Source organism: Gobius niger (assembly GCF_951799975.1).
Source record: "Gobius niger genome assembly, chromosome: 9".
Classification (NCBI taxonomy): domain Eukaryota; kingdom Metazoa; phylum Chordata; class Actinopteri; order Gobiiformes; family Gobiidae; genus Gobius; species Gobius niger.
This window is the reverse complement of record NC_136860.1, coordinates 3,097,337-3,125,075: the sequence shown is the minus strand read 5'-3', so window position 1 is coordinate 3,125,075 and position 27,739 is coordinate 3,097,337. Positions and strand designations below refer to the sequence as shown.

General features: G+C 45.2%; 1 protein-coding gene across 1 annotated transcript in view; it reads left to right on the top strand.

Annotated features, from left to right (window-relative positions):
- The window catches only part of LOC306968394 (uncharacterized protein), a 76,757-nt gene that overhangs the window by 44,227 nt on the left and 4,791 nt on the right, over positions 1-27,739 (top strand). The window contains exons 8-50 of the mRNA XM_079563740.1: positions 2,158-2,229; positions 3,516-3,560; positions 3,636-3,689; positions 4,907-4,960; positions 5,059-5,112; positions 5,201-5,254; positions 6,353-6,406; positions 6,480-6,524; positions 8,615-8,668; positions 8,760-8,804; positions 8,886-8,939; positions 9,024-9,122; positions 10,804-10,848; positions 10,937-11,035; positions 11,970-12,023; positions 12,140-12,247; positions 13,561-13,614; positions 13,689-13,787; positions 13,973-14,026; positions 14,765-14,863; positions 14,951-15,004; positions 15,077-15,130; positions 16,525-16,578; positions 16,667-16,720; positions 17,779-17,823; positions 17,898-17,996; positions 18,662-18,769; positions 18,878-18,931; positions 20,080-20,133; positions 20,210-20,263; positions 21,957-22,010; positions 22,097-22,204; positions 22,281-22,334; positions 22,416-22,469; positions 22,549-22,710; positions 22,788-22,895; positions 24,692-24,799; positions 24,868-25,029; positions 25,127-25,180; positions 25,260-25,367; positions 25,489-25,542; positions 25,624-25,731; positions 26,495-26,810. Of these exons, the coding sequence (XP_079419866.1) occupies positions 2,158-2,229; positions 3,516-3,560; positions 3,636-3,689; positions 4,907-4,960; positions 5,059-5,112; positions 5,201-5,254; positions 6,353-6,406; positions 6,480-6,524; positions 8,615-8,668; positions 8,760-8,804; positions 8,886-8,939; positions 9,024-9,122; positions 10,804-10,848; positions 10,937-11,035; positions 11,970-12,023; positions 12,140-12,247; positions 13,561-13,614; positions 13,689-13,787; positions 13,973-14,026; positions 14,765-14,863; positions 14,951-15,004; positions 15,077-15,130; positions 16,525-16,578; positions 16,667-16,720; positions 17,779-17,823; positions 17,898-17,996; positions 18,662-18,769; positions 18,878-18,931; positions 20,080-20,133; positions 20,210-20,263; positions 21,957-22,010; positions 22,097-22,204; positions 22,281-22,334; positions 22,416-22,469; positions 22,549-22,710; positions 22,788-22,895; positions 24,692-24,799; positions 24,868-25,029; positions 25,127-25,180; positions 25,260-25,367; positions 25,489-25,542; positions 25,624-25,731; positions 26,495-26,810 (3,376 nt within the window). The remainder of the gene's footprint in view (positions 1-2,157; positions 2,230-3,515; positions 3,561-3,635; positions 3,690-4,906; positions 4,961-5,058; positions 5,113-5,200; positions 5,255-6,352; positions 6,407-6,479; positions 6,525-8,614; positions 8,669-8,759; positions 8,805-8,885; positions 8,940-9,023; positions 9,123-10,803; positions 10,849-10,936; positions 11,036-11,969; positions 12,024-12,139; positions 12,248-13,560; positions 13,615-13,688; positions 13,788-13,972; positions 14,027-14,764; positions 14,864-14,950; positions 15,005-15,076; positions 15,131-16,524; positions 16,579-16,666; positions 16,721-17,778; positions 17,824-17,897; positions 17,997-18,661; positions 18,770-18,877; positions 18,932-20,079; positions 20,134-20,209; positions 20,264-21,956; positions 22,011-22,096; positions 22,205-22,280; positions 22,335-22,415; positions 22,470-22,548; positions 22,711-22,787; positions 22,896-24,691; positions 24,800-24,867; positions 25,030-25,126; positions 25,181-25,259; positions 25,368-25,488; positions 25,543-25,623; positions 25,732-26,494; positions 26,811-27,739) is intronic.

Sequence of the window (27,739 nt, the reverse complement as noted above, 5' to 3'; positions counted from 1 at the left end):
GTGGTAGTTTAGGAGGGAGTTCAGGAGGAAGTTCAGGTGGTAGTTCAGGAGGGAGTTCAGGAGGAAGTTCAGGTGGTAGTTTAGGAGGGAGTTCAGGAGGGAGTTCAGGAGGTAGTTCAGGAGGGAGTTCAGGAGGAAGTTCAGGTGGTAGTTCAGGTGGTAGTTCAGGAGGGAGTTCAGGTGGGAGTTCAGGAGGGAGTTCAGGAGGACGTTCAGGTGGTAGTTCAGGAGGGAGTTCAGGTGGGAGTTCAGGAGGGAGTTCAGGAGGAAGTTCAGGTGGGAGTTCAGGTGGGAGTTCAGGAGGGAGTTCAGGTGGGAGTTCAGGAGGGAGTTCAGGAGGACGTTCAGGTGGTAGTTCAGGAGGGAGTTCAGGTGGGAGTTCAGGAGGGAGTTCAGGAGGACGTTCAGGTGGTAGTTCAGGAGGGAGTTCAGGTGGGAGTTCAGGAGGGAGTTCAGGAGGGAGTTCAGGTGGTAGTTCAGGAGGGAGTTCAGGTGGGAGTTCAGGAGGGAGTTCAGGAGGACGTTCAGGTGGTAGTTCAGGAGGGAGTTCAGGTGGGAGTTCAGGAGGGAGTTCAGGAGGAAGTTCAGGTGGGAGTTCAGGTGGGAGTTCAGGAGGGAGTTCAGGTGGTAGTTCAGAAGGGAGTTCAGGTGGGAGTTCAGGAGGGAGTTCATGTGGTAGTTCAGGAGGTAGTTCAGGAGGTGGTTCAGGAGGTGGTTCAGGAGGGAGTGCAGGAGGTAGTTCAGGAGGTAGGTCAGGTGGTAGTTCAGGAGGTAGTTCAGGAGGTGGTTCAGGAGGGAGTTCATGTGGTAGTTCAGGAGGTAGTTCAGGAGGTAGTTCAGGAGGTGGTTCAGGAGGGAGTGCAGGAGGTAGTTCAGGAGGTAGGTCAGGTGGTAGTTCAGGAGGGAGTTCAGGAGGTGGTTCAGGAGGGAGTTCAGGTGGGAGTTCAGGAGGTAGTTCAGGTGGTAGTTCAGGTGGGAGTTCAGGAGGTAGTTCAGGAGGGAGTTCAGGAGGGAGTTCAGGAGGGAGTTCAGGAGGGAGTTCAGGAGGGAGTTCAGGTGGGAGTTCAGGATGGAGTTCAGGAGGGAGTTCAGGAGGGAGTTCAGCAGAGAGTTCAGGAGGTAGTTCAGGAGGTAGTTCAGGAGGGAGTTCAGGAGAGAGTTCAGGAGGGAGTTCAGGAGGGAGTTCAGGAGGGAGTTCAGGAGGGAGTTCAGGAGAGAGTTCAGGTGGGAGTTCAGGAGGTAGTTCAGGTGGGAGTTCAGGAGGGAGTTCAGGAGGGAGTTCAGGAGGTAGTTCAGGTGGGAGTTCAGGAGGGAGTTCAGGAGGAAGTTCAGGAGGGAGTTCAGGAGGGAGTTCAGGAGGGAGTTCAGGTGGGAGTTCAGGAGGGAGTTCAGGAGGGAGTTCATAGGAACTCAGTCCATAGGAGCTAACGGTCCATTCCAGGCAACTTGTAACTGGTAAATTTCAGACCTCCCACTTGGAAATATGCGGAAGTGGTGATTACAACATCTGCCCAGACGTCCCCAGTGGAGAAGTGAACGTCACAGCCTTCAACATATGTGTAGCATGTTTTGAATTATATGGAGAAACATCCATATAACATTAGCATCTAAGCTAACTGTTGTAGCATTAGCTGTTTTGTTCACTAAAAAGCTCTGAGGCTGTAAATCATACCAGTTGCCTGGAACCAGGGGCGGATCTAGAAAAAAAAATCACGGGGTGGCAGGGTCAGGAATTTCTTTTCTGTTTCTACTAAATAAAGACACAGAGAAGCCACTTTAGCTTCATGCTACATGTGCTAACATTAGCAACAAGTGCCGTTTTTTGCTTCTACTGAACAAATAGCTGTGAAAACAACATCCATTTAAACCCTTTTGGCTTGACCTTATTGGTGTTTGATAAATGTTTATAGTTTATAGAGAAACAGATTGATTCCCATGAGAGGTTTGGTGTTATATTTGTGGGATCTGGTGCGTCTATTGTAGTTACGTCATAGTAACTTCCTGTTTGCACTTTTTAAATGCAGCCCCATTTTCTGTGAGGAGGAGTTCTTAATGTTCTTAAGGTGGTTCTTCCTCATGTGTTCTTTTAGGTTTGCATTATCGCTTTGTCTCCTCTTTCTGCCATTCTAATGTGTTTGTATCTCCTCCGTGTTTCAGGGTCTGGGAGCTCACATGGCGTCAGGATTTGATTCGAAAAACGGACCACAGGGAATGCTGACGGGATCAAGAGTCAGTACGAGTTTATGTTTAAAAAAACAACAACTTTATCTCCACCAAAGTTAAGGAGAGACGCTGCAGGTGAACAGGGGAAAATATAAATACATTTAGATATCGTGGATAAATCAAAAACAGACCCGCACAGGGAAGGGGAACAAGACGATGTGTGTGGGAGGAGCTTAAGAGTGAGATCGATTGAAAACCAGGAAGTGAAACCAGTGGATATTCAGCTGTTTTAGATCAATATTGCAGTTTCGGATTGTCCTGAAAAAGAACCAAAATACCATCAAAAAGCAGAATACTTCCTCTGCAATAACTTTTACTTGGAAATAAAACTTTTTTGTGTCTGAAACTGACCAAAGAAGTTATAACCTATATATTTATTTGTGTTTATAAAATCTGAGTAATGGATATCAGTGTTGGGGGTAAGATTTTACTAAATACAGCAATATATGTATACAAGTGCATGTAAAAAGTTTGTATTGATGTACAAATGAAAAAATGACTCCACCCAAATTAAAGCAGATTTAAGTAACTTGTTTACCATAAACAATCCTTTCCGTAGTCCCTGTGGGGGTAATACAAGTGTCAATGGGATGATTGGGGGGTCTTTCATCTCCCCCTGGTCTCTCTGGCCAGAAAACCATACTTGCAGCTTTCCCTGCTCCGACCCAGAGTCACCAATACACACTAATGGAATCACAAAGAAGCTAACAGGCTAACAGGTAAAGCTGCGGGCTAGCGCCACTTAAACAGTATTTACAACCAAGTTTGAGTAAAAAATGATCTCCATTGTGTAACTGGATGAACAATATCCCTCTGTCCCTTCGTCTTTTCCGTCAGCGTAGGATTAAAGGACTTAAATCTGGGACTGTCCCGGGTAAACTGGGACATCTGGTCACGCTAAGCTAACGACGCCAAAACAAAACACGACAGGATGGGGGAAAGTAAAGGAAATCTTTGTCTGCACTTTTGCTCGGGACATTATTACTATTTCAGTTTATAGTTTGCCAAAAGTAACTCAAAGTAACTCGATATACTACAATTTTAACGCAACTTTCGCAACACTGACAGACATATTACACATATTACATGCAAAGAGTATATGAAAACACTGTAACTTTGCCTTGTTTTTTGGAGTTAAAAACTCAATATTTAACTTGATATATACATACTCGTCATATATAAAGAAACCAGTTACTATTTACCAATAAATACAGCTGGTGCTTGAGTCGTCCCTGCAGTGTCTCTCCTTAAAAAATGAAAGTTGTCACTGATAAATTGTTGTTGTTTTTCAGGGAGAGAACGGAGCGAGAGGACCCCCAGGACCCAACGGATCACCTGTACGTGCCCGTCATACGCTTACAACAGGTCACATTATTCCGTGAGATGTAAAATAACTCAGATTTGTCTTGTAGGGTCAGTCTGGACCTCAGGGAGCTCCTGGAGACGTGGGTGACCCTGGACACTTGGTGAGACGTCGGGTCTTTTCTACATGTAACGATTTTGTTTCTTCTACATCTGCTCTGAAGGTCTTTAAAGCAACACTGTGTAACGTCTGACCTAAATATTAGCTTCATTCGAGTGATAGCAGATGCAACTTTCCCGGAGGGTCTGGCCTCTGAACGGGTCACGTGACCAGGAGAGTGTCGCTGTAGGGCCGGCTGATATCACTATAAACAGGAACGCTTCGTGCCTCTCCGTTTCAAAGTTTGTCATGGCCAAGGGAAGTAAAAAAAATAAAAATAATATGTCTGAGGAGGCAAGAAAGAGAAGGCCGGTCAAACACGGAGGATACTTTCCTTTTGCCTCAGTGCAGTGTGGCCTCTCAGGGGTCTAGCACCTCTAGTGGCCAAAGGTTACACGGTGTTGCTTTAAAAATATGACATCATCATTTTGGTCAAAGTAATACATTTGCAGACTAGAATTACACTAAAACTAAAGTAAAAGTTGTTAAAGAGACAAAAAACTATGACAAACCGATATTTTCTATAGACTTTGAACTCTGTCGCCTTTTAATCTGATCGAGTTTTGACTTCCTGTTGTCGGCCATTTTGTTTGGAAACTGTATTTTCGAGGGTGTGCTGTTTATATTCCATTGCCTTTAGGGGATTGCCTGCCGTGAATGGCAGTCGACCTGGAGGCTAGTTGGAGACTAGTTGGAGACTAGAGTCACAGAGATGTAAGGTCGTCTCGATGAAAGCAAACAGGTTGGATTTCAGCGGAGTCTCTGCATGGTCTCCAAGAGGTCTACACGGTCTGTTGTGACACACTATTTATTGTTCTCAAACTGTGAGACGTTTCTGTGACGTCCCCGCAATGTCTCCGAGACCCATCGGATACCAAAGAGATCTCAAAGAGTCGTACGGAGGCTCTTTGAGATCTCTCAGAGACCATCCGCAGACCATGTGGAGAAATCTGAAATCAAACCTGTTCACAGAGACTGGCCTTATATCCAGGGGACGTCTCGAAGACATCACTGTGACTCCAACTAGTCTCCAGGCTGGTGAGATAGGCCCTTTAGTTCAACAGCATTTTGTCAAACGTTCTTATTTTTAATCGTGCTTTATCAAAAACCTGTACGGGATGTAAAGCTCCTCCGGATCTCGGAAAGGGTTCATAAAGAGTCACTGTCTTATTTGTAATGCCAGACGTTTGAAGATGATTTCACATGTTTGCTGTCGTTCAGGGCCCGCCTGGACAGAGAGGACCTGAGGGACCTCCTGGGAAACCTGGAGAAGATGTGAGTTCAACGTTCATTGTATAAAATCAAAGATCTGAGCAAACAGACATGACATTTCAGAACAATCCTTAACCTTAACCTCGTGTGTCTAATTTCAGGGTGAAGCTGGAAAATCAGGAAACTCAGGCGACCGAGGCTTCCCAGGATCTCCTGTGAGCGCCGCCATCTTGACGTTCTAGAAGGAAAACGTCGAGAAACACACATTATCGACTAACACTGAATTATGATCTACATTTTTAGGGATCTCGAGGTTTCCCCGGCACACCTGGACCTCCTGGACTGAAGGGACACAGAGTGAGTTTACTGTCGTTACATCCTGACGCTCATCAGTGTCGTGATGTGTAAAAGTGAGTTGAGTTTGAACAGCGGCCGATGCAGCTCAGGAAGTGCTGTGGGCGATACTGACACTTTTTTTCAACTTTAACAAAAATCTTTCCTCAATTTCAGCCCCCTTTCCCAATTTGTTTACCTATTTCCATCTCTAATTCCCCCCCAATTTGTCCCTTTTAATCCAAATCTTAACACAAACTTCTTTCTTTTTCCACCTAATTTTTTTCCTGAATTTCATCCTCTCACATTCCCCCAAAATTTTTGCCCGTTTTTTCCGTATTTTTCCCCCCAAAATATATGCTTCTTATTTTCCCCTGACTTTTTTTTTTGTTTTTTGTTTTTTGTTTACAATTTTCCACCTCCTTCCTAATTCCTTCCAATTTTAACACAATTTTGGTCCTTATTTGTTTTCCCAATTTCTTGCTCTATATTTCCTCAATTTCCCATCTTCCCTCCAATTTTTCCAGATTTTTCCCTATTTTTTCCCCATAATATGTTATTTTCAATGTTCCCAATATTTTTTAAAAACCCTCCTTTCCCCCCAATGTTATCCAATTTTTTAATTAATTTTTTCCCCTCTATTTCCCGGATTTTTTAAAAAGCTAAATTTTCCCCCAGTTTGTCCGAAATCATTCTATATTCGTATTTTTTCCTCTATTCTTCCCCATTTTATTTTTATTTTTTTTAAACCATTTTCCCCCCCACATTTCTTGACATTGAAGATAAACCTGATAATGTTTATTTTTCATATCTTCCAAACCGTTATTTCAATATGATCCTGTAGACGATATATCGCTCACCTCTAAACTCAATTGGAGAGTTTTTGGAAAGAAAGATTCGAAATATTGTCTCCACTTTTGGATCATGTGACCTTCCTCCATATGAGCCGAGAGAGAAGACGCTCGACTTTGTGACAGTTTTTCTTTCATCAACCATAAACCATGCCCGAACATTGACATTTTGACCGTTACCATAGTTACCATGGTTACCCCAATAGGATTCTCGGCGGCTCCAGCTACATTTCAAACTATATCGGCCGTTCACGCTGTTGTGTCGTTTCAGGGACACGGGGGACTCCTGGGACAGAAGGGAGAGACCGGTGCGCTCGGATCCAAGGTAAAACTTATCGAGCACGATGAACGATGTGTGAATATGGAGCGTTTTAATGACGAGTCTGTGCTGTTTCCAGGGAGCGAACGGTCCCCCCGGCCAGATGGGAGGTCCCGGGCCCATGGTGAGTCAATTTCTCAGTAAATAATGACATTGCGTGACAGAAGTTTGATGAAAATACACGAACGATGGACTAGATGATGAATATTAGAACTTCCCACATGCCTCTGTTTGATGGAAGCTTTGAAAGTCTTAAGAAATGTATTCGTGGCACTAAAAACATAGTATTTGGGAGTTAAAATGGCAGCAAAAAGCGTGACATTTGACCTGCTGCCTTCACATTTATTCATCCATTGATTCAGCCTAAATCCCTATATTGTTCTGCACTGGAAAAATGGCCGACTTAAAGGAACAGGCCACCGTTCCTCCACACTGAGACCTGTTCTTACCTTAGACGAGTTGATCCGTACCTGTCTGGTCTTTGTGCCCGTGGAAGAGCTTGGTCGCGTCTAGCTTCACCACGTGGGAGGGGCCAAATGCTAGCAACATCTTTGGTCGTTTTGCGTGATTGAGGGCACACACAAAGACCAGACAGGTACACATCAACTCGTCTAAGCTCGAGAACAGATCTCAGTTTGGAAAAACGGTGGCCTGTTCCTTTAAAGTCACTGGAATAAAGGTTCTTTTTGTGGAAAACAATGACCCCAATTCAGGCCCCGTCCCTCTGTGTGAGAACCACTAACCACTAAGCCACTGTGAGACTGGGATTTAGGACGAAAATGGCAAATCACATTCTCTCACCTCTGCTTCCTGACCCACAGTTTTGGAACCGCTGATTTAGAACAAAAACAGGACATATACAAAATAGGACAACGCCTTGATCAATCAGTGTAACAACACCGTAGATTGACTGAGATGCGGGGCTCTTGCGGCTGTGGGGCCCCTAGGCACCTTGCATAGTTTGCCTATAGGAAAAAACGGCTCTGGACCTAATCTATGAACAGATCATAGATTAGGGCGGCACGGTGGCGCAGCGGTTAGCGTTCACGCCTCACAGCTAGAAGGTCCCAGTTCGATTCCCACCTGGACGGGGCCTTTCTGTGTGGAGTTTGCATGTTCTCCCCGTGTCTGCGTAGGTTTCCCCGACCACTAAAAACACGGACAATAGATTCTCCTCTGGGGCCAGGACTCCCCTGAAAAAGAGATTCTTAATCTCATTGGGACTCTCCTGGTTAAATAAAGGTCAATAAAAATAAAAAATAAAAAAGATCAATTTGAATTTATCAATGAAAACCCCTTGAGATGCAGCATCTCATTTTCAAGAGGGACCAAAACATTTACACATTGAACACAGTACAGAACACAGGACAGACACAGACAGACATTAAAACAAATAAAGCAGTAAAACATAAAGATAATAATGTTATTCCAACCAGTGCACTACAAACAGTTAAACAAAAAGAGACATTTTGAAGGGATCAAAGGCTGATAAAGCCCTCAGTGATACAGGCAGATGATTCCAGTCCAAGGAGAAGGACCTCCAGGCAGCTCTTTGTGCACAACAGTAAATATAGGATACTGAGAGTGTCTAAGAGGGTAGGATGAAGTATAAGGGACAAGAAAGCATTTCAGGCAGTAAATTAAGATAAGATAAGAGATAAGATGGTACTTTATTGATCTCACAGATGGAGAAATTGCATTCGATGAGAGAGCATCCGGCAGCAGCACCCATTCAGTGCGCACCACTCTTTTTCCACTCTTTTTTCTTTGGTGAAAGATCGTTGTGTCGCGGCCGCCATCAAATGACATCAAATTAAAATAAATACACTTGAAAATAAAGTGAAACCAGTGGAACAGCAGTCGTTCTATCCAGTTGTGCTGAATGTAAAAATAACATACGGGCAACTTAAAATGAATCTGCAAAGACGCCAAAGGAACAAGAATAAATCCCTAAGAAATCAGACAAATTGACTTGAAATGATACAAAATTAACTGAATAATGTTCCACTAATCTAAGACCAGACAAATCTGCTCAAACCTTAGATTCAGTCTCTTAATTCAAGTAGATTTAAGTCATTTCTCCCTTAAGATGATTCTTCTTTTTCCAGTGAAGTGGGTTAATCTTGTAAAATGGCGAAGCCTCACAAACTCTACTTCAGAAGTAAAACCAAACATCATTTGCGGTGTTTTAAACGGTGTAATATGTGACTTCAGGGCCCCACGGGGATGCCCGGAGAGCGGGGGCGACCGGGACCAGGCGGAGTTGCGGTAAAAGACAATTATTCCCACAAATAAAAACAAAAAAACGTTTCAGATTCGGGCCTTTCTGTGGATAACGTGATGTTTTTTTTCTCTTCAGGGAAAACGAGGTTCGTCTGGAAACATCGGCAAACCCGGCCCGATGGTGAGAGTCTGAAGAGCTTTGTCGAAAACGGATAAAGCACAAGTGCAAAACGTTAACAATGTTTTCAAATGTTCCCTTCAGGGTCCGCTGGGAATCAACGGTCCTCCAGGATACCCAGGAACCCCGGGGATGAAGGTACAGTTCAGTCCTGTCAAGAAACCGACGTCTCTGCCATTTTCAATTTTGGACTAATATTGATTTGATTTGATTCTCCTTCAGGGACAACCGGGTCCGACCGGAGTGAGAGGTCCTGAAGGCCCCCAGGGACAGAGAGGAGAGACCGGTCACCAGGGCCGAGCGGGACCCACGGGACTCGCGGTAAAAAACATCACCACGTCTTTAGTTTGAATCTGCAGAACAAGTTTTACAAAGTCCAGACGACCTTCACCCAAACAGGAGAGAGTACCTTGTGTCTGAGCCAATCACGTGGCTGTATTACCGAGAGAAGGCGGGGACAAGAAGCACTTTAAGAGATACTAATTAACAAAGAGGTTCTGCTACAGACTCACAAACCAAATATTCATGTATTTGCGGTTTGTTGTTGTGACCCTTGGCTGTGATTGGCTAAAACGAGACACACTTTATCCAATCGGGAGCAAATACTGCACAAAAATGTGTCCTCCCGTCAAATACTTCAGGCCGGTGTGATCCCAGACTGATGTCAGTGTAATATTATTGGTGCAGGCATATCAGTCTGGCTCTTTCAGGTTAAAGGTGCTTTAAGCAACAGAAATAAGTTGATATTAGACGTTTCAGTGACCCAGTGGCCGTATGGGCAGTGTACGAAATACCCGTCAATATTTGGGGGGGGGCGGTCCCTATCTTTGAATTGTTGCCCACAGTTATTGTCACTGTAGAGTTGGTCCAATCCACCCGTCGTTCCTGACGATGTCGTGGCTACAGTGACTGATGGGACGGGTAGTTTCCCGGCCAAAATGGGACACTTGACATCATCATTCTCATTGTTCAGAACTCATGGATATCCTGCAAAGGTTCACTGGTTTCACGCAGAAAAACGAACGTCTGCAGCAGCTGTTTGATGATCATGTCCGGTCTGGCGCCTCGGTGAAGTTGGATATTCGGCAGATATTCTGAGCGGGAGCTGCAGCGGCCGTGAAGCCGATGCTTGTAGACTACTGGCCGGTCAGATTAAGGGACCGTCAGTAAATGACTCTACTTAAATTGTGGTAGTGTAGTGTAGTGTAACATAGATGGCCTACATGCCATCTATGTTGACAGTATTTTCATACTGAGTCTGCACAATGCGCCCAATCCCTGCCCGCGATGGGCCAGACCCCCCATCCCCCCCGGACCCCCCCAGACCCCCCCATTCGAGTGGCCTCTAGGATGCTCCAGGATCAAGTTTATTTCAGGTTTTGAAGATTTCTGGTAGGTTTTGTGAATGGAATGTAGACCATCAGCAGTGAAAACCTACAAAAAACCCTAAAAAAAACAATTGGTCCAGGAGCATCTTAGAGGCCACACTGATGGAAAATAAATGCAACCCGTTCAGCTGTGGGGTCACTGAAAGGTCACAAAAGGTTGCATCGTTCACCTGCACCTGTGCTAGTATGCACTGTTTGCATGGACCTGGGAATATAAGCAGTTTATCCTGCAAAATCGACTTTCTTTAAGGTCTAAACCATGTTGTAACATTGTTCCTCGTCAAAGACAGACCTGGGGTCGTATTTCCCATCATGCACGCAGTTTTGTGTTAATCCTCGGACAAAGCTGTTCAATTGATCTGTTTCTTCTTCTACAGTGTCAGCGCCTCGTTCTGTACTTTCTGATTACACTCGCGTCATTGTTCAAACCCATAAACTGTCTTCACATTTTTCTAGTGTGAATATCCTGTAAACATGCAGTCTGTTACTCCCCACACTGGTCAGGAAGGAAGAAGTGTTGGAAAGAGTGGCGGCCATGTTTGTGCAGACTGAACCTGTAAAGTGAAGGAATAAAAGCCCAAACCGAGACTGTAATACTTCTTGTTTTGCTTTAGGGCCCGGGCGGCGGAGACGGAGGCCCCGGACCTAAAGGACCAGTGGTTTGTGCTCTTCATCATCATCATCATCGCTCTATAATACTACACACAAACATACTCAGTGATCTGACGTCTCTGCTCTTCCCTGTAGGGTAACCTGGGTCCACAGGGGGGCTCTGGTCACCCCGGACCCTCCGGACCTCCTGGACCTCAGGGCAGCACCGGTCAGCCCGGCATCAAGGGACAACTGGTGAGTAGGAACAAAAACTCCGAGGCGATGTTAAGACAGTAGATGATAAAGACAGTAACAAAGTAAAAAGTAGAAATTTGAGGTTTACCCCTCGTTTAGCTCTAGTTTAGCTTAGTCCTGGTTCAGTCCTAGTTTAGTCCTAGTTTAGTCCTGGTTTAGTTCTGGTTTAGTCCTGGCTTAACCCTCGTTTAGTCCTGGTTTAGTCCTGGTTCAGCCCTAGTTTAGTCCAGGTTTAGTCCAGGTTTAGTCCTAGTTTAGTCCTGGTTTAGTCCAGGTTCAGCCCTAGTTTAGTCCAGGTTTAGTCCAGGTTTAGTCCTAGTTTAGTCCTGGTTTAGCTCTACTTTAGTCTTGGTTCAGCCCTAGCTTAATCCTGGTTCAGCCCTGTGTCAGCCCTAGTTTAGTCCTGGTTTACCCCTCATTTGGCCCTACTTTAGTCCTGGTTCAGTCCTAGTTTAGTTCTGGTTTAGCTCTACTTTAGTCTTGGTTCAGCCCTAGCTTAGTCCTGGTTCAGGCCTGGTTAAGCCCTAGTTTAGTCCAGGTTTAGTCCTAGTTTAGTCCTGGTTCAGGCCTGGTTAAGCCCTAGTTCAGCCCGAGTTTAGTCCTGGTTTAGTCCTAGTTTACCCCACATTTAGCCCTAGCTTAGTCCTGGTTAAGCCCTGGTTTAGTCCTTGTTCAGCCCTGGTTTAGTCCTAGTTTAGTCCTGGTTTAGCTCTGGTTTATTCCCAGTTCATACCTGGTATAGGCCTGGTTTGAAAAACAACACTTAAATACTTTTTACTCCTAAAGTACTGTTTCAATCTGATACTTGTGCTTTTACTTGGGTACATTTCTTGCTCTTGTATCTGTACTTTTACTCAAGTAATAAAATGGAGTCCTTCTTCCTCCTCGCTGAAGAGTTTCCTCATGCACTCGTTTCTGTCTCGTTCATTTTCAGGGCGACGTCGGCGTCCCCGGATTCAAAGGAGAGGCTGGACCGAAGGGAGAACCGGTGAGTCCCAGTTCTGCAGATTTAAAGTGAAATGTAACGATTGTTCAAAAGAAATGTAGGAAACTTACTCTCAAAAGAAACAAAGGTGTTAAGCATTTCCTCGTTTTGTCCACCAGGGTCCACAGGGCTCCCAGGGCGTGCTCGGGCCCCAGGGCGAGGAGGGGAAGAGAGGCCCCAGAGGAGACTCCGGGTCCATCGGGATCCAGGGACCTGTGGGAGAGAGGGTGAGTTCAGCTCCTGTCCTCCAGGGGGCAGTGTGTGTCAAATGAAGTGTTTCCAAAATTAAAGTGCATGTGACAGATTTTGATGCTTTTGCAAAATATGACTTATTTACATGGATAACGTCTGTTGTAAATCATAATTAGAGAAGCAGTAAATTAATGAAGACAAGTTTTTAAGAATGAAGTTTTTTTTTTTTTTTTTTTTATGTTTAAGCTACTGACAGGAAGTTTGACACATTTCCCATATGTTTGTTAAGTGCGACGTCACGACTTCCGCTTCCGGGTCCGAGCAGACCGGCAAATATGCCAGAAAAAAACATTAAAAACTCTTAAAAACAACCATCAATATTTCTGAAACTCAACAGAAAGTGACTGAACCTACTTATTTCTCAGACTCATTAGCCAAAATGTCGCACCTACTGCTACTGTCATATTTACTAAAGTCACTACTTCTGGGGTTAGCGTAGCTGTTAGCATTTATCTCCGCTAACCCGGATGTAGCGATTTTGGTAAATATGACTTTTATAGCAGTAGGTTCAGCATGTTTGGCTCATGGGCCTGATAAATAAGTCTGTTCAGTAACTCTCTGTGGAGTTTCAGAAATATTGATTGTGGTTTTAAAGAGTTTTTTGTAGCTTCTCGCACATCTGCCGACCCGGAAGTCGAGCTGTGACGTCACCACTTAACAAACGTATTGATATAACATGGTCGGCACGGCAACAGTTGGTGGTTTGCCTCTATCTATGTCACTTCCTGTCAGTGTCCAATAAGGAAGTGAAACTATAAACATCACATAAAATGGTTAAACTAAAGAAACATGGGTGCAGTTTTTGAGCAAAATCTTATATATAATTGTGTTGTTGTTATGTCTGATGTGGCACTGATGTGCGCTTTAATGCCATGTATTTATTTCTCTGGTTTCTCCATTATTAACATAATGATGCATGTCTGACCGACGAAAAGCCGAAACTTGACTGGGTTTGAGTTAGCATTTAGCTCAGAGGACACTTTATATGTCATGTAAAATCTCTTAAGGGTTTGCACATTCATGAATGATTTCTAACGAGGCTTTGACCCAAATGTGGTCGATGGTTCAACAGCTGAAAACATCTGGATTGCTCATAATGTGCCATGTTTGAGGCTAATGCTAACAGCTATAGGAAAAACACATTGAAAGTTTCCTGGACTAGCCTTCTTGCTAACTGTCCGTATATTGGCTCGAACGCCACTTATTCCTTTTATTTCCATTTTTATTTCTTTTTTATTTCACATTGTTCCTGTTTGTTATTCTGTTTAACCTGTCATGTATATTTCAGGGAGCTCCCGGAAACAGAGGCTTCCCCGGAGCCGACGGTTTGCCCGGACAAAAGGTACGAACCTTTTCTCTGAGTTTATCAGCGTCCCGTGACATGTTTGCAGTAAAGTGGGTCTTGTTCGTCCGCAGGGAGCTCAGGGAGACCGCGGTATCTCTGGTCCTCATGGCCCGAAAGGCGCTCTGGGAGACCTGGGCCGGAGTGGAGAGCCTGGACTTCCAGGAGCCAGGGTGAGATCATGAACCAATCTTTTATATCACCACATAATTGAAGAGCAAGTCCTTGTACAAAGTTACAGATAAAAGTGTCAGGCTCTTGCTCCTGTTGTTTCTGCGTTATTGTCTCTTGTGCTAGATTCTTATTGTTAATCATTTTCGCACATATGGATTTTAATGCCTGTGTTTTATTTCGAAAGGGTCTGACTGGAACGCCTGGAGTACAAGGCGCAGAAGGCAAACCGGGTCCTTTGGTGAGTCTCAACTGAATTATGTTCCTTGCATTGTCTTTCACAAAAAACAAAAACAGTAACAAGAGCCCTTAAAGTGGAGTATTATACCAAATCGACTTTTTAGTGCTTTTTGCCATGTTACAATGTTGCACTCTCATCAAAATGAGACCTGAAGTAGTGTTTCGAGCCACTCGCACATCTTTGCGTGATCTTTTAATCTTCCCCAGTGGTTGTTCTTAGCAGTAGTGTCCGCTTTCCTCACCTCTCCATCTCTTGCTAAGCTTAATCCTTTCATTGCGGGAGTAAATAGTGTAAATCGCCATAGTGTCACTGCAGCCACACGGGCCCGTTTACCCCCGTACTTTTTCCCTCCTATTTATTAAAACAGTTGCACAGCAAAGGGGAGCAAGAGGATGTCCATCGGTATTAGTATTATCCCGTAAATCTCACGTATTATAACAAAAAATCTCCAAACTGAAGGTGGCAGTTGTTGAGAGGTTAGCGAGTTGTCAAGTTTCCCGTTTTGCCGGGAAACTGTAGTTTTTGCTCTCAAAACATGACAGATTTGTGAGGGAGGGGCTTATGGTGAGATTGCCTGGACAATCAGGAACTGAAACTACTGGATTTTTAGTTTCAGCTGTTCTAGATCACTAATGCATTTTCTAACCAACAAAGTGATAGAAATTATGACCAAATATCTGCAAAACTATCTAATGAAGACTTTGTGTACACTTTTAACTCTGCGTTTGTGCTCGGCAGGGCGCTCCTGGTGAAGATGGCCGCCCTGGTCCATCCGGCTCCATCGGAAACCGCGGTCCAGCCGGGACGATGGGAGCTCCCGGGCCCAAAGGATTCGCCGTGAGTTTCGACCGTCCTTTAACCAAGATCACTCCCTCTTCCTGATAATGTGTAATTAAAACCTGAACTGTTTTCTTCTCGTCTAAGGGCGACCCAGGGAAGACCGGGGAGCAGGGCTCAGGTGGAGTGCCTGGTCAGAGGGTGAGGATTTGTACATAAAGGAGTCATCTGCTGGTTTTGAGTTTCCTAATCAGCGTCTTCTCGTCTCCTCAGGGTCCTCCGGGGAAAGACGGAGAAGTGGGACCAGCCGGACCCCCTGGACCTGCTGTAAGTGCCACGTCCCGGGTTTCTGTCCATCCTTGAGCGAAAACAGCTCACAGTGTCCTTGGATGGATGGATGGATGGATGGATGGATGGATGGATGGATGGATGGATGGATGGATGGATGGATGATGGATGGATGGATGGATGGATGGATGGATGGATGGATGGATGGATGGATGGATGGATGATGGATGGATGGATGGATAGATGGATGGATATGGATGGAAAGATGGATGGAAAGATGGATGGATGGATGATGGATGGATGGATGGATGGATGGATGGATGGATGGATGGATTGGTGGATGGATGGATGGATGGATGGATGGATGGATGGATGGATGATGGATGGATGGATGGATGGATGGATGGATGGATGGATGGATGGATGGTTGGATGGATGGATGGATGGATGGATGGATGGTTGGATGGATGGATGGATGGATGGATGGATGATGGATGGATGATGGATGGATGGATGGATGGATGGATGGATGGATGGATGGATGGATGATGGATGGATGATGGATGGATGGATGATGGATGGATGGATGGATGGATGGATGGATGGATGATGGATGGATGGATGGATGGATGGATGGATGATGGATGGATGGATGGATGGATGATGGATGGATGGATGATGGATGGATGGATGGATGGATGGATGGATGGATAGATGGATAGATGGATGGATGATGGATGGATGGATATGGATGGATGGATATGGATGGATGGATGGATGGATGGATGGATGGATTGATTGGTGGATGGATGGATGGATGGATTGGTGGATGGATGGATGGATGGATATGGATGGATGGATGGATGGATGGATTGATGGATGGATGGATGATGGATGGATGGATGGATGGATTGATGGATATGGATGGATGGATGGATGGATGGATGGATGGATTGATGGATGGATGGATGGATGGATGGATGGATGGATGGATTGATGGATATGGATGGATGGATGGATGGATGGATGGATGATGGATGGATGGATGGATGATGGATGGATGGATGGATGGATGGATGGATGGATGGATGGATGGATGGATGGATGGATGGATGGACAGGAGGATCAGTGGATTGGTGGTTGGAAAATGTTCGTTTGACTGTGATCTGTGAACTTTCTTGCACATTTTATAAGTGCAGTATATTGTAAATCCTCTGGTGTGTCCCAGCCCTCAGTTGTAATGTTCCTTGCCTGGAAAAGCGATTAATCTTTTGGTGTTGTTCAGAAACGATACTGGAATAAGCTTTCCTGCCCGTACCACAGATTTTCCTTCGTATAAACCAATACATCGATCCCGTATACCACACTGTATTTTACTCACTCTTGGAAAAGGCTTTGTCGTATTGTTGAGTAAAATCTCATGTTGATTTCAGGGAGGCGCCGGAGACAGAGGAGAGCAAGGACCTCCAGGAGTGACCGGGTTCCAGGTCGGCCATTTTTCATGTTATCAATACCAACATTAAAGCAGTTTATTTGTAGCTTTCGGTCGTAATATCTGTTGTTTTATTTACTTAGGGTTTGCCTGGAAACCAAGGCCCACCTGGAGAGTCAGGAAAACCGGGCGACGTGGTGAGTGACTTTAACACACAGGACTTTTCACTTCTGCTTAAGGAATATTGTTTTGAAGACAGAAGTGCTCGTACTTGGTTAAACATTTGGCTACTCTTTCCTCCATGAGTGATTATTGCGTGTAAATAACAGAAACCGTCTGATATAGATACAGTCTGTCCTAATAATCACTTCTCCATCTTTTGAGTGAGCCATTACAAAGAATACTACAATAAACTGCTTTCCTGCATATCATCAATGTACAATGACACCAAGCTGGTGGTTCATTTAAAAGGCCTGACTCACCGGCCTGGAGACGCTGGTCACGGAGATGTCTCCGAGACGTTCCTTAAAGGAACAGGACAGTGTTTTTCCTTCTGCGATATGTTCTTACTTGAGCTTAGACGAGTTGATGTGTACCTGTCTGGTCTGTGTGCCCGAAGTGCGTGGTTGCTTCTTACTTCACCCCCATTTGGAGCGATAGGAATATACTGGGAGAGGCCAAATGCTAACAACATCTTTGGTCTTTTTGCGTGACTGAGGGCACACACACAAAGATCAGACAGGTACGCATCAACTCTTCTAAGCTCAGGTAAGAACATATCTCAGTGTGGAAACACGGCGGCCTGTTCCTTTAAGGCCAGTCACTGGGGAGTCCTGGTGAACCAAGAGACCACTGAGGTCTCAAGCCGTTGTGGCTTCGAGTCTCCGAGACCTGTCGGACACCGAGGAGATCTTAAAGAGACGGTGACATCTCTGCAACGAAGATGTGACAGAGACGTCACTGCGACTTCTGGACGATTTATTGTCACGTTGTCTAGAGATGTTGCGGAGACATCTCCGAGATGTCGTGGTTAGCGTCATGTGGTGAGCAGGAGAGCAATCTGAGTCTGCTTTGGTGAGGTCGGTCCTGAACTGTGTCAACATGACTGTCACGCTCAGTAATGCCCATATTGTCAGGGTTTATTGATTTATTTAGTCCAGATTTTCTTCTGTTAAAGAACTTTTGGCCCTTACAGAGACAGTTTCCCTTTGGTGTGAATGTTTGAGAAAGACTGATCCTCTGCGTGTGTTCCCAGGGTATCCCCGGAGAGCTGGGTCCCGTGGGGCAGGTCGGACCGAGGGTAAGTGAGCGGCTTTAGCTTTAAGCATCATTTCTGTAATCTGGTTCATTCTAAAGTGATGTTTTGTTCCTCAGGGAGAGAGAGGGATCCCAGGGGAGAGAGGAGAGCTGGGTTCACCCGGTCTACAGGGGCCCAAGGGCATCCCCGGAGCGCCCGGTCCAGACGGGCCCAAGGTACGGGTTCCATTCAAAAGCATTGCAGAAGAGTCAGCTCTCTGATTGATAGAATGCTACATATTATATTTTCATTGGATTTAAGAATAGTCGACCTTAGTTTGAGTAAGTGCCAAGTAAAAACAATCTGCCAATGGAATAAGGTTTTGTTCTTTTTGTAAGTAAAACAACATCTTTTTCCTCATTTTTAAACGCATAAGAGGAGATATTATGTCGATAAAAAGCCGATATCTCTGGAACCAATAAAGACTTCACGTTTTTTGCCTTGGAAAGAGCTCAGCCTTAAAATGAGCCCGGCCAAACCGTCCTCGGCCTCAGGGGCTGAGAAACATCCCGGTGAAAATCGCTCACAGGTTTGTTCACTTTGGATAAAACTTTATAACCAGAAGAGATGGAGACTTTTTTTTATCTTTTTAAATCTGCTGACTTTTGTCTAAATAAATCAGCCGTATGCCCTTCATAAAGCGCCCCCTGCTGTCACCAAACAGACACATTTTACAGTTTAGAAGCTCCATACATAAGATAGGATGTTTGTTTTTCTTACTTCAGGTGCAGAAAGACTTGTTCCATTGGCAGAGAGTCGCACTTTGAGAATTGAGTTGTTTTTTGGTGGTTCTGGCACTTCTGCTGAAACGCTTGACATTAAAGTTAAATCTGATCCACAGGGCAGTCCTGGACCCCCCGGAGCATCTGGAGATGCGGGTCCTCCCGGTTTACAGGGAATGCCCGGAGAGAGGGGCATCTCAGGACCCCCCGGGCCCAAGGGAGACCGGGTAAGGAACAAGAGTGCAGGAGTTGGTTAAAGTCGGAGGGATGGAGCTCTCTGCGCCGGAACAGCTGCAGAGGCGTGAGAACTCATAAACTGTTGGTGTTGTGTTCAGGGAGCCATCGGAGAGAAGGGATCTGAGGGAACGCCAGGAAACGACGGCGCCAGAGTGAGTTCTTCTTCTTCTCTCAAACAGACTCTACCAGAGAGACTTTTTTTTTCACTCTTTCACAGCTTCAATATGAGAAACAACAGGAGAAGCACCACAAGTCATGAAAGGAATTGGGTCAAATACATTGCACAACTATTTTTACTGAATAGGCTTGTCAGGAACACAAAAAAATAACCACGTTTTGCTCAAAAGACCCATTTTATCCAATTCGCATTAGAATATTCCCTTTTTATTTCTTTCCTCTATTGCAGTGTTTCTGATTTGCAAACTGAATCGCGTTTCAGTATCATTTTTTAAGGAAAAGTCAATTCTAGTGATATTTTCCTGTAAAGGGTTTGCATTTCAGAGTGTTCCAGCCTTACTTTGAACCCAACACACAACGAAAATACTCATAAATCTGAGTTGAGTTGATCATTTTCAAAATAAGGGGAACTTTGAGTAGAAATGAAAGACTCAAGGCCTTTTAAGCAGAACTAAGTAACTTGTTTACCTTAATAAATCCTCCCCATAGTCCCTCTGGGGGTAATACAAGTGTTGATGGGATGATTGGGGGGTCTTTCATCTCCCCCTGGTGTCTCTGGCCGGGTCAGAGTCACCAACACACACTAATGGAATCACGAAGAAGAAGCTAACAGGCTAACGGGCAAAGCTAACTGCGGGCTCGCACCACTTAAACAGTATTTACAGCCAAGTTTGAGAGAAAAAAACTGATCTGCATTGTGTAATTGACCTTTCGCAAAAGCCCCGCCCACTTAGTTACTGTTGCTACGTCCGTCAAACTTTCTGTTGCCGCTGCTAAAGTCCCATTGTTTTGCATTGGAGGCCTGCAGCATGACGGACCTAGCTTCATAGTAACGGTTGCTGGGATGTCTGATTGGACAATTAAAAAATGATCTCCATTGTGTCATTGGATGAACAATATCCCTCTGTCCCTTTGTCTTTTCTGTCAGTGTAGTATTTACTTTCACGGACAATTAATGAGTAAAAAAAAAAACATGTACAACACCTGCAGTGGCGCTTACGGCCTCTCTTAACATGCAGTTTTTCCTTTCTCGTGTTCGCCTCAAACATCAACCTCAGGCTTTTATCAGGTATGAGCAGAACTGATTTAATCCGTACTCTGTGCTCGTCCTCCTCCTCCTCAGGGCGCGCCTGGATCAGTGGGACCAGCCGGACCCGCAGGGCCCAGTGGAGAAAAGGTTCGGCTCACTACAGTCCCACGCTTTAGCAAGTGATGTTTCTGCAGCGGTGACTAAAGCAGTGATGTGTTTTCAGGGAGAACCAGGACCCAAGGGACCCATGGGACCTTTCGGCTCCAGGGGAATCCCGGTGAGTGACTTTTACACAGACGTTTAAGGAGAGGAGCTGCAGGAGAAAAATATTCACTATAGATAAATGTAAATATGAGGGATATGGTTTCTTTTAGATAACAGTAATATCGAGAGTGAGAAAATGGACCTGATTGTCTTAATGTTCATAGACTTACACAGAGGGAACTTTGGATATTTATATCTAGTATATATTGCTGCCACAATGTGAGAATAAAACATTTGGAGAAAACGTCCCTGAAACGTGCATTATGCAACTTTTATTTGTGCGTATTTGACCTTTTCAGCCTTTATCCTCCACCACAGTGGCCTTTATGATTCTCTACGATCAGTTGTTTTTCGGGTTTCTAGTAGGTTTTCACTGGTGACAGAGCCTCTCTCCAGAAAACCTACAAAACAGTTGATCCTGGAGCGTCGTAGAGGCCGGTGTGATGGAAAGTAAAGTCGCCTTGACGCCCACCCAAAGATCGATTACGCACACGTACTACATACAAATGCTCTTTCCCATATAAAAAGTTGCATAATGCACTTTTAAAGTTGCAATTTCACAAATGAATCTATGATCTTTGAGCTTCAAAGTGTAAGTTTATGCATTAAGGTGAGACATTCACTGTAAAATGTTTGACCCAACTTAAAAAAAACACTTCAATTGGTAACACCTGATTAGATTAAATTAAGTTTATTTAACTTATCTTCTTATGTTTAACAAATTGATCAACTTTTTATTAGGATTTTTCTTTAAGTTTGGGAGTGTGTATGTTGTTATTGTTAGGAGTAAACACACGTTTTAACAATATATTCATAAAAGCAACAGAGACATGTGTATAATAAATCCCCCCACCCACACCCTCACTCGCTCCAGGACCTAGACCACCCGAGACCCCCAAGACACCCCCCACCCCAGACCCCCAAGCCAAAAGCCATCAACAAATTGATGTTTTAAAGCCACACCGTGTAGAATTTTACCCAATAAATACAATTGAAATACAAGCATTTATTTTATGACATCATTGAAAAATACCTCATATATGTACAAACAAACATTTATGAGGCTCACCCCTCCTAAGATATGACTGTAAACTTTACTGGGAGTGGGGACGTCTCCAGCTCGTCTCCATGGAGATGTGACGAAAGGCAGTGGAATATGGGATTTAAACAGGTTAGTTTCTCATCCAAATCCATTCTTTTATTACACACTGCAATAACAGCATTTTCTGTATCATAAGGAGCATGTTTTGTTTTGCCGCAATAGTACAGCCCAAAATGTTACGCGGTGTACCTTTAAAGTCCAGTTTAATTTAAATAGTCATTTGATTTAATCCATTTGGCTGCTTTATTCTAACTCAAAAAGAAGCAGAAACCCAACTTAATATTTGCTCTTTGTGCTTTTAACCAGACACCATGAGTGACAGTAACATGACTCTGGTGTGCAGGGTTTTTACTTCACAGCTTTCATGTAAAAAAGATGAAACTTACCCTTTAATGTGAGAGAAAAACTTTCTCCAAATGAGGTTTTCATTTCACTCTTGAAACAACATCTCCACGTCAGTCGCTCCTACACGACAAAAACAACTCAAACTTCAAATAATACGCTCAAACTTAGGACTTGGACATAACAATAAGTGATTTTTCAAAGCCAGAGTTCCTTCTAATGTACACATGCTGAACCTGTGTTTCCTGGTTCCCGCCTGCAGGGGGCGAGAGGAGACCCCGGCCCCATCGGGACAGTCGGATTCGCCGGACCTCCTGTAAGTCCTTTATACTTAAACCGAACCATCACGGTGGACGGTTTCTTCCATCCTGAGCGTGCTCCTGTGTTTGTCGCCCGGCGCAGGGTCCAGACGGTCAGCCCGGAGTGAAGGGAGAGCCTGGAGAGCCTGGTCAGAAAGGAGACGCTGGATCGCCCGGACCCCAGGGCCTGGCTGGAGCTCACGGACCCCCTGTACGTCACTAGAATGAGATTGTTATTGTCTCACATTATGTTTTTACAAGTTTGCTCAATGTTTTGTTGTGTGCAGGGCCCTGTGGGTGTGGCCGGACTGAAGGGAGGAAGAGGAACACAAGGGCCACCTGTGAGTATGAGGTTATCCGGAAAATGTGGTATTATGTTTGCTAAAATATATGAATGTTGAAGTTGTATTTTCTGTTCCCAGGGCTCCAACGGTTACCCCGGTCCCGCAGGCAGAGTGGGCCCCCCTGGTCCCCCTGTGAGTAGCGTGGAATGTGGATGCACCTCACACAGGTACTGTTTTATGTTCTGTTTCTGAACGTGTCTCGTCCTCTCAGGGCCCGCTGGGAGAGGCCGGACCCCTGGGACCTCCCGGTAAAGAGGGTCCCCGCGGCCTGAGGGGAGACCACGGAGCTCACGGCCGACAGGGAGAGAGAGGCCCCGCCGGACCCCCAGGCACACCCGGAGACAAGGGCGACTCTGGGGAGGACGGCCCCACGGTGAGGCCCGGTTACTCTCCACATGATGAACCTTCAGTACGGTTTAAACCGGTCTGACCGTGTCTCTTCTGCTGCAGGGTCCGGACGGTCCCCCAGGGCCCGCCGGCACCACCGGACAGAGAGGCATCGTGGGACTGCCCGGGCAGAGAGGAGAGAGGGGCATGCCCGGACTCCCCGGACCTGCGGTGAGTGTTTTCTGTGAGACTCTGGACACTGAGGCTGCACCACAGTGTTGTTTCAGGCCCTTTTAGTTTTAGTCACATATTAGTTTAAGTTTAAGTTTAGTGGTTTTGTAAAGCCCAATATCACAACAGAAGTGGCCTCACAGCTGCACCAAACATTAAGACAATAAAACAGAGCAATAAATATGACAATTTAAAGTTCAGGTGAATCCAGGCAAATATAATGTCCAATAGGAGGTAGCGACGAGCGGCGTGGGCGTCCCCCGTCCTTAGACTCTCCAGCACGGCGAGGAAAAACTCAAAAACCCGGCAGGAGAAAAGAGAAACCTTAGGGAGAACCACAGAAGGAGAGATCCACTCCCATGGACGGACAGGCTATAGAGACCCAGGGCCGAAGGATCCCTCAGCAGACGGGCCAAGATCGCAGACCGTCCAGTCCTCAGATTCCAGAATGCAGGTTCCTCCGTTCTGCCGGGTTCCTCCGTTCGATCTAGACAGGCACTCCCGAGGGGGGGGAACAGGAGACACCATGTGAATACTGATGAATGGACTACAGATAAATTAAATATTGTATCATAATAAGACAAAGTCTGCAGTAAGAAGAAGAGGATAGCGCTCAGTGGACTGTACTTCCCACAGCAGTGTTTCTCCTGAGGCATCTTAACTTCAGGCTGTGGGTTAGAGCTTTACCAAACTCACCTGATTATAAGCTAATTCGAAGAGGTACGTTTTGAGCCTAGTCTTAAATGTAGGGTCATTGTATTAGTCAATGTATTAGTCATTTTGAAATGTGAAATGTGTTTTAATCACGTTTTAGTCAGACGAAAATGAAACAGGTTTTTGTCAAGTTTTCGTCAGTTTCATTATAAAAAGTTATAATTAATTTCGAAAAGTTTTGGAAATTGGGATAAATAATAGTTATCTATTGGCTTCATAGCTTTTGACAAACAGATGACGCCACAACAGGCTCTGGCAGAAGAGTCTTCGTGGACAGGACTAAGCGCCCGCTCTCATTTTAGCTCGTCATCGTTATCGTCATTAAACAAAGGGGCGTCAACGAAAAGATATCGTTAACAACACTACTGCTCGATTAACCCTTATCACATCGATATTGAGGTTTGAGTTTCTGCAGATCCCAAACTGCATCCAGATGACCCCCCTCCTTATATTCTATACACGGGGAGATGAGTCTGGGCAGGGAGCTGTGCAATCAGATTTGTTTATTTGTGTCACGTGTTGTCCGTGAGCAGCGTCACTCTTGGGCAGTGTTAATTTTGACAACATATTTTAATTTAGTTTTAGTCTTAACCTTTTGACGAAAATGTAATTCAATTTTAGTCTAGTTTTAGTCGACTAAAATATCTGGACATTTTAGTCATAGTTTTAGTCTCATGAAAAACTTTTAATTTAGTTTTAGTCCAATTTTAGTCGTCAAAAATATCTCTTTGACTAAAATTAAGACTAAATATTTTAGTCGACGAAATTAACACTGTTCTTGGGATGAGTAAGTCGCTCTTAAACAATCTACAGACGTGAGAGAACATGTGACTAAACCCTTTGATGCCTGGATTTATTTCCAATTATATAAAATATATATATTATCCGTTTTTGCTTCAAGCGGATGCTAAATTGAGTGGAATCTTGCAGGAACAGGTTTGTCGTGACTTTAAGGGGTTCAAAGCATTTTCATTCAAAAGATGAAAATCCAAAACAAACTGATACAAAAGAAAACGATCGTCTCTGCGCAGCGAACACGCAGGACGTGGAATCAGGACTGACGCCTTTATGGCGTGTTTCAGGGTCCTCCGGGAAAGCAGGGCTCCTCGGGACCCAACGGAGAGAAAGGCCCCCCAGGTCCAGTGGGGACTCAGGGACTGAACGGACCTCGAGGAGACCCCGGTCCAGACGTAAGCTCTCAGACTTTTACTCTCAGACTGTTACACGCTCGGGTCTGACTGTGCTGTGTCTGTTCCAGGGGCCCGCGGGTTCTGACGGGCCCCCGGGCAAAGACGGCGTCCTGGGACAGAGGGGCGACAGAGGGGACCCCGGGTCGGAGGGGCTGGTCGGATCTCAGGGACTCCCTGGACCCGCGGGACCCGTCGGGACTACGGGACCGGCCGGGAGACGTGGAGAGGCGGTGAGTCACCATTTTATCTTTCCAATTTTGTCCATGGCGTGATTTTGCTCCGTTTTTTAGCCTGAAATAATCAAACACCTGCTGTCTGTCCGTGCAGGGATCTCGAGGACCGGTGGGACCCCCGGGAGCAGCTGGCAAGAGAGGTCTAGTGGTAAGAACTTTAATACTTTGAAAGGCAGGAATCATTTTATGGTTTGCTTTGAGAGATTAATGAATTTGTTTATATCCAGGGACCCCAAGGACCCAGAGGAGATAATGGAGACCTGGGAGACCACGGAGAGAGAGGACAGAAGGGACACAGAGGGTTCACTGGACTGCAGGGGCTGCCCGGACCTCCCGTGAGTCACGCCTACTAAAACTTTGACTAAGATCTTGAAAAACTGAATAAGGAAGGAACAGGTCTGTGCTCTGTCCATGTGGGAGAAGGAACATGGAAGTAAATTACATTTCGTTTTTCAGGGCACGACTGGAGAACAGGGATCGACGGGAATCGTGGGACCCAGCGGACAGAGGGTGAGTCACTGATGCGGGTTTGTGAATCTGATTAAAACTCCCTGGCGTCTGGTGTAACTTTATGTTGATGTTGTGGTGCAGGGGCCTCAGGGACCCATCGGCCCCTCGGGTAAAGAGGGCTACCTCGGGCAACCAGGACCAATGGGACCCCCCGGAACCAGAGGCATCTCAGGAGAAGTCGGACCAGAGGTACGGGGTGTCCACCGGTGCTAGTCCTTTTTCATCTGATGGAGGGAACGCCATAATGTTACCCTTTAACTTAACCCTCAGAGGTTCATGTCCTTCTATGTACAGCAGATTTCTGAAAAGAACTTTGGAACGGAAATTGACAGAGACGTTTTGGGTCGTAAGCTCGATGTTTCAAGCTTTAACGTTTCCCAATTAACATCAGAAGTGGTTCTCTCCTGAACTGAACATTTCCTAGACCAGGTGGTGCTTGAGATCAAACTTTTGAGAACCGTTGCACTCCTGTGAAACCAGAACATCCACAGTTTTCCTCCAGACAGGGACTTCAGACAGGATTCAAGGCTGGGGCAATGTAGAGACGATAAACCTCTATGGTGCTCCACCCTTAGAAGTGTAATTATTATAAGTAGTGTGGCTTATTGGTGAGGCTGCGAGGCAACATGCCCACATTAAACTGCATCAACAACAATTTGCTGGAGCAGACTCTATTCATAAACTGTTTTATGACTCTGCACAAGTAGGTCAGGCAGATCCAACCCTTGAGCATTTCAACTAATAAGAGTCTACACAAAAGCCATCTAATATACTATAATAATGTCAATTCCTTCAATACCCATGGAGAACTTTAGGTCTATTAAAGTAAAAAGACTGGGAAAGGCTGACGTTGTGGTGAGATTCTGCCAAAAAAAAAGTGCCCTCCACCCAGAAACGTTCCTATCCCTTCGCGAGTACAATCCACGTGACTGAACTCTCTCGTCTTTCCCAGGGTCCTCCAGGAGAGCCCGGACCTCCAGGCCCCCCAGGCCCCGCCGGTCCCCCCATGGCGGCGATGGACGACCTGTTCGGCGGCCCGCACGACTACGACTCCGACTTCGGGCCCCCTCCCCCCCCAGAGTTCAGCGAGGACGAGGCCCTGCCCAACAACAACCAGAGCAACATCGTGGCCGTGGACCCGGGCGTCCAGGCCACGCTCAAGGCCCTCAGCAGCCAGATCGACAGCATGAAGAGCCCCGACGGCAGCAGGAAGCACCCGGCGCGCACCTGCGGAGACCTCAAACAGTGCTACCCCATGAAGAAGAGCGGTGAGTGGGGATGAAGGCACGATCTCACGTGAAGCAGGTGCTTATGGGCCTGGCCAGCCGTCCACTCCTTCTGTTTGTTGCTGTTCAACAATCAAATCTCCAAAAGTTTATGTTGATCCAATCACAGACCAGGAACAGGACAGGAACCAAATTAACCATTAGTAAAATATCTTTGTCTCGTTCCAAACATACATTGAAACAGCCGTTATGCATTCGTGATGAATTCTCCTTTGTTTAAAATCTGAACAATGGCTTATAACTCCTTGTTCTTTCAGTTTTCAAAGAAATCACCCCTGATCCCAGATACACGTCTTTGTAAAGAAGAGGGAAAGTGTGTGTTCTGGCTGGCCAGGCTAAGTGCCAATACGACTGCCCAAACTGAAAACGTACAGATCATTGATCTTTAGAAATTAGTCCCCAAACTCGCCATATTAATCCTAGAGAAAATACCTGACCAGAAAGAGCTGGCAATATTATTGACTCACCAGCCCTAAACCTAAACCCCTGTGGTATTTTCATGAGATATTTAGCTCTTTCCCCATCTCAGTTAAACATTACTGGAGTTTATAGAAGGCATCTGAAGCAGTGCAATTCATCAAATTCAGTTTCAGGTCCAAAAACAAATAATCCAATTACATAAGGAGAGCTATTATCAAGAGCAAAAAGTAAAGGTGATAATCCACACCCCTGTCTTGTCCCTTATATATTTAGGGTTTTAAGACATTATTGAACTATGGATTTAACAACTTTTTAGGACAGTAAATTGGTCAGATTATTGCAGTCAAAATGCCCAATCAGAACAGCAAGAGTTTAAGATATATTTATGCTACTATGCTTGGTTCAAAATGAAAAATGAAAAGCCCCGTACTAATTCTTTCTTTTCTTGCTTGGTATTGAAAGCAAATTAGCTTTTTCCCTTTATCAGTATA